At 31.8% G+C, this 10591-nt stretch overlaps 1 protein-coding gene across 7 annotated transcripts in view; it reads left to right on the top strand.

Moving 5' to 3' along the window:
* The first annotated feature begins 636 nt into the window (after positions 1 to 636).
* LOC126774696 (transcriptional coactivator YAP1) overlaps positions 637 to 10591 on the top strand; it is a 35181-nt gene continuing 25226 nt past the window's right edge. For all 7 annotated transcript variants that reach the window (XM_050496676.1, XM_050496758.1, XM_050496591.1 and 4 more), the window contains exon 1: positions 637 to 1238. In XM_050496676.1, the coding sequence (XP_050352633.1) occupies positions 766 to 1238 (473 nt within the window). In that variant the 5' untranslated portion in view covers positions 637 to 765. The remainder of the gene's footprint in view (positions 1239 to 10591) is intronic.

The raw sequence follows: 10591 nt of genomic DNA, 5'->3' as shown, positions 1-10591 counted from the left end.
AATGATGTTCTAACCATAGTCATCCTCAGCTTTTAACCTTCAATTAAATCAGTTTAATAACATAAAAAAAAAATTATACTTTTAGTATGTAATCAATAGTTCTATGATGATAATATGATCGTATAGAAATTATATAAACCTGCTGATAATGATGTCCTCCTCCCGACCGATTTCGACCACGGCGGCCAATCTCAAGAGAAATTAGCTAACGTTAATAAAAGGTACCCATAGCTCGTACCTATTATTGTAACGTAAAATATTTTTGAAGGCAATAATTTGTCATTCAGTAAAAAAAAAAAATATTCACAAATATTTTTAAGATTAAATATTAATTTACTTTTTGTTTAATCAATAGATAATAAAGTTGTAAGGTAACAACTTAAAACTATATTATTACAGGTAAGGTAAGTACATACAGGTTGTATAAAAGTAATTAGAAAACTATTCAACAAGTTAATTTTTTATTGAGCTTTAGTGACGGTTTAAATGCAAGTGAAGGATAGGTAGGTGAGGTAGGTGAGCTAAGCGGGTTGAGGGGCATCGTTCTCGAAGACCGGTCGGCGCGGGTGTAGCGGGTGTTGCGCGGGTGCGCGTGGGCAGGCAGGGAGCCGGGAGGTGCGGGCGGGGCATGCGTCTGCGTCAGTCGCGCAACGAGCGCCATACTACGAATACGTCGGGTGGCGTCGCGCCAACCCGTCGCGTGCTAGTGTTGTGTCATAGCGGTGGGCCAGGTCGGTTTCGAGATTTATTCGTTCCGACACAAACATGGCTCTCAACTCGGACGGTGAACAGAAATCGAACCTGGTCCTCCGCGTAGACCAGGATTCTGACTCTGTCTTGCAGTCATTATTCGACACAGTGCTCAAACCCGATTCTAAACGACCGCTACAGGTGCCTCTGCGTATGCGACAGCTTCCAAAGTCGTTCTTTAACCCGCCTTCGACCGGTTCCAAGTCGCCATCTGTTTCTCACTCACGAGAAAACTCGGCTGATTCTGCATTTGGATCGTCGTCGGCTACTGGTGCTGTTCCTGTTTCTCATTCTCGAGCACATTCTTCACCCGCAAGCTTGCAACAGACATACGCAGCAGGACAACAAAATCAACAACCACCCCTACCACACCAACATGCTAAGCAAAGGTCTTACGATGTCGGAACACATATCCCAGATGATCTCGGTCCTTTACCAGCTGGTTGGGAACAAGCCCGCACTCCAGAAGGACAAATATATTATCTCAAGTAAGTTTGTACTGAAGTAATTTTGTAATTTTTATCATAATGTCTATATAAATAAATGTAACCACTTAACAGCTCCATTGTCGCTAAAATTTGAGGAATTATTAAACAGGTAACAATAATAACTAATCGTATACGAATCGAAAATATAACTCAAGAATCATAATGAACTATATAGCATTTTTATATTCCATTATAATGATGTTCATATATTTTATACAGTATCTAGGTATATTAATCCAATGTTTACCGTCGCCGAACATATAATTGTATATAGTATGTAAAGTTGTTAATGTTATAGTATCCTTTGTTTATTATTGACTGCAACTTCAAAAATTATTTCAATATTTCTGAATAATCTGATTCATACTATATTTATAATATTTGACGACGACAAACCTTTTAAAACTAAGTTTTTTCATAAATTGATAAAATTATCAATTCAATTGGAAGAAGGTTGCATTTCCTAAAATATATATTATTATATTTGAGTAATTTTGATGCGATAATTTTAACAGTTCATTAGTATATACTATTTAGTTATTTTAATTGATTAACATTACGATTATTGTCGTAAATATTAACTAGTAAGTAGTATCTATTTATACATATTTCAATTGTATATAAATTATCTTTATAATAATGTATATTATACTAATTCCGCTATATATCCACTTAGGGACAAGCACTACTAGGCTTTCCTAAGGCAGGCCGATTTATCCTGTACCACTGGAATTAACGATTTATATTATAGGTGTATTCGATACCAACATTTCAAAATTAAACATTTATTCAAATACACTACATTATTTTCTCTATATAATTTAAATAACCTAATAATAATTATAATATAGTAATTTTTTTTTTATATTTGGTATATGTACGTGTGAAAAGTAAAAGCAAAGTTAATTGGAAAACATCATTGTATTATCACGTAAAATTATAATATATACGATTGACTTATATTAACTAAGTCAATATTTTGTAAAATATTGTTAATTGCTTGCTCTTCAAAACGTAACCCAGAATATCTTGGGACAGAAACCCGTTATTTTATGTAACATCTCAACTTTTATAGCTATCTTTTAGACGCCAAGTCCGTAGTTTTGATGCTTATTTCAGAATACCAAATAATCACTATATTGACACGTTCCATCTGGAAATAAATTATATGGTCTAGTATATAAATATAGAAAAAGAATATACTCAATCCGTTGACTTGACATTGAGCATTTGCTACCGTTACTGGTCATTCAATTTGTTTTTATAAATAAAAAGATTACATCAGTAATATTTAAATTTAGCGCATTTACATCAATTGTATTCATATGTCGTATTGCGATATACCTCTGTTTCTTATTTAACTAAAGCAACAACAAACATAGAGCTATAACATAGGCTAGTAGAGCCATCATTTATGTCATTATATGTAAATAGCACACATATTAAAAATTAGTTATTCAGCACATAGTACCATACACATCGAAAGTACTTAATAATATTCTTACTAATTTCATTTACATATTAGTATTTTTATGGATTATCTGCCTTTTACATTACGTCATTGCCTCTTTTATTAGAATAAATGTGATAAATTCTTAATAATTAAGAGGCCCCAGGCAGGGCCGATATTTTTGTATCTGTTAAACATTAACTTTATAATTGTCATATTCTCTATCTTAAAACACATTGTCGTCATCCTATCTTATCGTTATCGTATATCTAACGTCAAAGAGTACTTAGTGATAAAAGATAAACTAAACAAAAATGAATCATGAAGAAAACGACAAATAAATATACCTTATTATACAATTTTCGGCCTAAGGTACTCATATTTTTCTTATCCTTTTTTTGTGTAATTAAATATCGTGTAACCTAATTTTAGGATCAGAATATAAGAGTATTAATACATAATACAGTTCCACCTCTTTAAGTCGAACCTGAATGTTGAATTCTCTTCCCTTCAAGCCCAAAAACCTCCATTGCTCGAAATCTGACTACCTTTATAAGTCAAAATAATTAGAGAGTCCGTAAAAGTAATTTCAGTACATATTTTCCCTCTATAACTCGAAAAAAGAGATTTGTATGCAATATCCAATTCTATAAAATGATAACTCAAAATTAGTTGGAATAAATCTTAACTTCTACAAGTCGAACATTTCTTGACAAAATTCGGTTAGTCGAAGCCCTAATTTTTTTGGCGTCTCCTTTCAAGTTCGACTTACAGAGGTTCAACTGTAATTGAATTTATATCAATATTGTTTGTGTAAAAAATAATCCATTCAATAAATGCAATCGAAAATTTCGCTAATATTACATACTCGTACATTACCGGGGTGGTTACTTTAAATTATTATAACCATAATCTGTAATGGCCGTAAGACTGGCGCCATTGCCATTATTAGGTTACGTCTCACTTACGTAGTCTAGGATCATATCGTGTAACGTGGGCGGTCTTCTCTGCTTCTGCCGTTTAAGTATCTACATTAAACGTATGTTTATACCATAAGAACTTTTATCCTACTATATATTTAGGTCACTATATCTAGAATAGTAAAAAGCAAACATTTTTGCAAATATGTGACATTTCTTTAATTTTTCAATTTTATTTCATTAACAAGTTATAAGTTTGGTCGAGAATGTCTTTGTTAACCGTTTTAAATGAGCTAAATGTTAATTCAGTACTTAGATGTAAATCATCTCAATGATGTCTGTAAATCTATTGTGACATAATAAGCAGTGTGTTTGTAGGCCTATAATAATCTCGTTTGTTTGGTAACAGAGGTAGTTTCACGTCGGACGTCGATGCCATGCCGTTCGTCTCGTTGTGGACAGCAGCCAATGCTACATCAAAGCTTTTGCCACCTCGTAAATAAACTCAACCGACATAACATGTTATAAAAAAAACAATTGAATAAAATTGTTTATTATTTGAAACAATCGTTCTATCGAAATATTCAATCGAAATATTATGTATTGACGAGTAATTTTCATTTATATTTAAAATTAGTAGATAATTAAGTTTGGCGCAGTTCTGATAATAAAGCAATCTATTCCAAAATACATAAATTGTAATAAAAAAAAAAAATGTATATATAGTATATTATTATTTTGTAAATGTTTTTAAATGTGTCAGCAACATTAATATTTGTTAATTTTAATAACATATGGCATCAATTTACATAGCCGCTTGGCTCTGCTCATGACGATCACGTCGTCCGTACGAAGCACGGCGAGATGGACCATTGCAAGTGGTGCATCTCTTCCGTGTCAGCAAATAGACGTGCGCATCGTTTCTTAATTGCAAGTTGGGCCGATGTTTTATAAGCTCCATAACGGCCAGCGTGTGTCTCGCATGTGAAATGTTTGCTTTAATTATTATTGGAATGGAGGGTAATTCTCTGTGGTTTTGTTCGGCTAGACTTGGCGATGTTCCGAAATGGGTAGCGATGCAAATTGCCTTGGCGGACGCCCAACGCGGCGCTATCAGGCCGGTAGCTTTCGAGTAACACCTCACTGTTACTGATGACTCTTGACCTGCGCTTCTTTTGAATATATTTACAACAATTCAATCCTGTAATAAAATCATACAAACATCAAGATATTATCGAAAAGCTGAGATACTTCTTGTCGTGTAATATTTATGAGCATATAATATACAGATTATAAAAATCTTTTTTGATATTTCATACTACTTGTGTTTAAGAAATATAATTATATAAAAAAAATATTAAATATGATATAAAAGTAACAGCCTGTAAATGTCCCACTGCTGGGCTAAGGCCTCCTCTCCCTATTCGAGGAGAAGGTTTGGAGCTTATTCCACCACGCTGCTCCAATGCGGGTTGGTATATATGGAATACACATGAGGCAGAATTTCGATGAAATTAGACACATGCAGGTTTCCTCACGATGTTTTCCTTCACCGAAAAGCACGAGATGAATTATAAACAGAAATTAAGCACATGAAAATTCAGAGGTGCTTGCCCGGGTTTGAACCCACGTTCATCGGTTAAGATTCACGCGTTCTTACCACTGGGCCATCTCGACTTCGAATACGATACGATATACATACTATTAAATTTGTTCATAAAATAACCAATGTTAGTTGACGTCGAACAATATTTCCTTTTAAAGTGTCGTCCCTTGAATCGTTAATCAGAGAAACTTCTGCTTCTGAATACAAAAGCAAACTTATTTCGAAAAACCATAGCGGAGTTCATTCAACTCTATTCGAAGTGAGTAATACTTTAAAAGCGAAAATAGTGTCTTTCGAAAATAACAAATAAACAAAAATCATTTTGATCTTCAAATATATCAAATGGCTTAAAACTTCGTTTACAAATTAAGATTTATTTTCTATATTGAATATCTATTAGGTTCAAATACTAAACCATTTGTTACGTGACGTAATTAACAAATATTTGAAAGTAAAGGTTTTGTGACGCAGACGGTATTAGCTAATTGTAAAGAAGTAACTAATTAGCTTTAACTTCACGACTATTTCTTAGAAGAACAGTGAAGTAGTCACATGCACAACAAGTGAACTTATCGTAGTGTATTCAAAACGATAACGTTTGAAATACAGCACACAATCGCCTTCTCAGAAACTTGCCCGCTTTAGCGTTGGACGCGACAGGTAGCTAACGGAACTCTGTCGACAATAAGATTTTAAAGTTACAATATAAGCTAAATCTTAAATTTAAATAGCTTGTCGTTGTATTTAGCTGTAATCACGTGAAGCGTAAGTTAAATATTGCGTAATTAAATACTAAATATCTGGCATAATTGACGCAATTGTTTTTTGTAATTTCCCTTAGTAAATAAGAGGAAATCTCCTGCGTCTTTATTGTTTATTATATATAAGTAAACATAAATAACAAGGATATACATACGAATATTACATATTTTTATTTATACAAGGAAGCATCACTGGCATATTGCGAAAAAAAACATTGTTTTTATGTTAGAACTTTAAGTAGGTCGCAATCTTTAGTTATTGACAATGAAACTACATTCTCGATAAGAAACGATAAGTTCTTCATTCAATTAGTTGAGTTCTTCGAAAACAAAATGTCGGTGATAATTATATTATCAAGCTTTTTACTTAATCTTATCTTTCCATGTCTTATTGTACTATTAGTAATCTCGACAACACAATCAATTTTATATATTTACAGCGAAATACATTATTTTTGCTCATTGTTAATTGATATAAAATGATGTTTAAAAAAAATAAGTTAAGGTACATTTGTTTTTGTCGGTCTACATATGTCAACAAATGCAATTTTGTTATTATTTTTTAATCTTTGAGCATCCTTTTGCGTGTACGGTAGCATTAAGTCATATTTTCTGCAAATGCAAAGCCAATTTTGTTCTTATGTCAATGGTATAGAATACATTATCATTTGCAGTATTGGTAGCAAAAACATGGTACTCAGTTTCCACGCTCTGATTACTGGATGTTGGCTCTAGACATCGTCTTTATCGGAATTAATCAGAAACTATTAAGTACCAGGAACATGAACATAGATTATTCTGTACGAAAATTTTAAAACATTGCCTATTTCTAGAAAATTAAAATATCTTGATTATTTTTAACCAGTAGTTCTCCATTCACACTTTCATTTGCAAACGCTCTAATAGAATAAAAGAAAAAATAATGTGCGAAACATTAAAGAAAACTTTACACAATAAAAAATAAAATGTAGGTTATTTTTCCGTATCTACGGATAAATAACGAACAGGGTTGTTTACTTTTCTTTATTAATAAAAACAAAACTTAAAGTTATTGTATGTAATATTGTAACAAAAATAATGTTGAAATGGAATGAATTCTCTTTTCTTTCTCTATCTCACTCGGATTCCTCAGCCGTCCTAAGCCGTCGCTTCAAGGATAGAGCTTCTTTGGTCGGTTACCACATTATCGAGTTTTGTGGACACAGATGTTTTTCATCGTCTTGTGTCATCGGTATTAATGTATTCCAATAAAACATGCGATCAACCGAGTCCTTACAAACGATAATCGTGAGACGATGTATTCAAAGACCACACCGGTTGAATGTATATTTCTATGTAAATTATAGTGCCATTGATAATAATAACATATTATTGATCTTTATTAATACGTAGAAAATGAGTGTGCCTTAGATAACAAAAATATCGAATTTAGTTTACTAACTACTTAAATGATAAAACCTATATTATATTGCTGTATTTTGAGTTATAGAGCCATTATATTATGATATTCTAATGGAAAATATAAATTCTGATCATTTTTTTTCCTTTCCGAATCCCTTATAACATAACTCTCATGTCTAGTGATAATTACCCGTGAGGGTAATTGCATATTTTTTCGGAATCTACGCAGAAAGTTGCAACTTAGTAAACTTACAGACCTAACTAAATTTTGATCTTGAAGATTAATTTTTGGGCAACAATTAGGATAACGTTTATTCAAGTACCTTATACGACTTATAGACAGAAAACAAAATTTTTTATATTTAAATGCCTAGCTTAAGGGATAGAATAAAATAAAAAATATCTATATAAGTATGTATTTACAAAAGAAAAATAGAATATGTAGTATATCAGTTATCTGATTTCCATAGTACAAGCTCTGCTTAGTTTTGGATAAGATGGCCGTGTGAATAATGTCCCAGGATATAATTATAAAAAAAAATTATTTATATAAATATACATAAAATCGTGCATTTAATATAATGTACAGTCGTAGTTTTCAGGAAAACCATAACAAATATTTAAAATAAGAATTCACGAACATGAAAACATTAATAAAATAACGTAAAATTAGATTGTTTAGTAGAAGAAAAATGTGTAAGATAAAAAGTCTATATATAAATTTAGTTAATTAACATTTAATAAAAATTAATAATGTAACTGTTTACGAAATTATACACAAGCCGAGACGCCCTAGTGGTTAGAACGCATGAAATTTAACCGATGATCGTGGGTTAAAATCCGGCAAGCACCACTGAATTTTCATGTGCTAAATTGTGATTATAATTCATCTCGTGCTTGACATCTGCATTTGTCTAATTTCATTGCAATTCTGACGCATGTGTATTCTACCTACCCGCATTGGAGCAGCGTAGTGGAATAAGTTCCAAACCTTCTCCTCAAAAGGGTGAGGAGGCCTTAGCCCACCAGTGGGTCATTAACAAGCAGTTACTGTTTACGAAATATATAACCTATAACAAATATATATTAAAAAGAAATACATCTTATAAAGTATCGTAATACTTAGTAGGTACGATTTAAATTAATTTTGATCAAAGAATTAAAACTTAACGAACCTTGCTTATAAACAATGTTGAGCAGATAATTAGTTAAACAATGGTGTGTATTCTTCTTTCGAATATTAAATCAATAATGACAGAAAGAGTGAAATCAGTGTTTAACTTACATCGATAAAACAATATACAATACTATTTTACATGTAAAAGTTATATGTTTAACCGTAAAAACCTTAAGAGTTAAGAATCAAACATTTTCCCATTCCCTGCAATCAAGTTAATTTATAAGCAGTACCATAAATATACTACAATAAATTAAACAAAACACTTAAAACTTAATTCGAAATGGGTGCTAGTGATTTCCTAGTAAGACATTTCATACTACATAAACCGAACATGGTATATAAAGTGTAATCTCGTAACAGGTGAATCTACTGTTGCTATAGCGGTACGCCGTAATAATTGCAGTTCTTTAATATCAATGCTTAGTCACAAGTACACATCTCGATATGCTGGGAGTATCGCCATGCCTAATTGTAAGATCAAAAGGGGTCAAGTGTGTACATTGACGGGCGCTTTAGGCCCAACGTCATCTACTGATGTTCAACTTTGAAGACCATCTTTATGATGATGTCATTTAACATTACTAAATTATAAACTGTAACTCTATACATGAAGACATGTTTGTTCCCGCTGGAAATGTTTGTTAAATTTCACTCGCGACTTTGTTTGTATATAAATAAATAACTCGTATTTTGTGGGTAATATTACTTATTCTAAAACTAGGAAAACGGAATAGAGGACATGAGCTATGGAAATTGAAACATTAGTAATGTCTCAAGACAGTGCTAAGTTAAGCATGCTAGTTTTTTATTATTCGCGTTTTTAATATTGGCCGTACACAGTAAATAAATAAATATATTTAATAATATTCTTATATAACATTTTTATTGTAACAATCGGTTATGCCACAAAGTATTTTTGCGGTGCAGAAGAGGAAACAGTAATGTTATTGAATAGCACTCGAAGCTGTCCAGTTCAAATAATAAGTGTTTGAGAACGGAAGACAGCTCTTTCTATTACTCATACTGAACCGCAAAAAGACGTGGTAACGGTCTGATGGGAGTCTCATTCCACAAGTGGTTTTATTATAAATGGTAACACAGAAAAATAAATAATGGGAACTACTTTCAGACCATTAAACTAGTTTATTTATCGAAATATTAGCGAGTTTTTTCGCCTTTGTTAGATAAAGAATATATGTATAATATAAATACAAATTAGGGAAAAACAACAAAAAACAAAAACTGTTAAGGACAAAAGTGTAATATTTCAAATTGATATCATATTAAAAAATGAATATTTTAAAATATTATTTACAAAACTAATTCAATTTACACAACAAGTTATATATTATTTAAAAATATATATATATATATATATATATATATATATATATATATATATATATATATATATATATAATTAATTTGTGCATTTTATTATCTTCGTTTACCTTTAAGTAATTGTTAGGCTTCTTGCGTGCGAAGTGGAAAAACGCGTGCACACAAGTGGTGCATAATTGTTAAATCAAATGACGCTGTCGTCTCGAATCTTGATGCTCCGGCAGAGAAGAAAATAAAGCCAGCAGCTCCAATCATATGGACACGCTATAGTATATATTTCTTAACAACGATTATTGTGTGAATGACCTTAATTTCGCAATCGAAATATCGATCGATAATTCGTTGTCAGAATTTTGGTTTCATGCAACACGCAATATTTATGCTGGTTTCATACGACATCCGGTAACAAAACGTATGCATGCCAAATTGTTAATTTATGTATAAATATGTATCTAGGAATATAGTGTTATGTGGTTACCTCTACAAACCTAAAGCTCCAGTTCAATGTTTAATGTTTTTTTCCTCATCTCAAAGATTTAAACATGAACTTTTTTAATTAAATAGTTATTGGTAATTTCAAATGGGTAATAAGTCAGACGGGTAAATGATCACAAAAGCCCAAAGACATGACAGTGCAAGAAACATTAATCATTCCATATGCGCCGCCAACCACAGGACCTGAAATTGTATATGT

Source organism: Nymphalis io, chromosome 1, assembly GCF_905147045.1.
Source record: "Nymphalis io chromosome 1, ilAglIoxx1.1, whole genome shotgun sequence".
Taxonomy (NCBI): Eukaryota; Metazoa; Arthropoda; class Insecta; order Lepidoptera; family Nymphalidae; genus Nymphalis; species Nymphalis io.
This window is presented reverse-complemented; position numbering and strand designations above follow the sequence as displayed.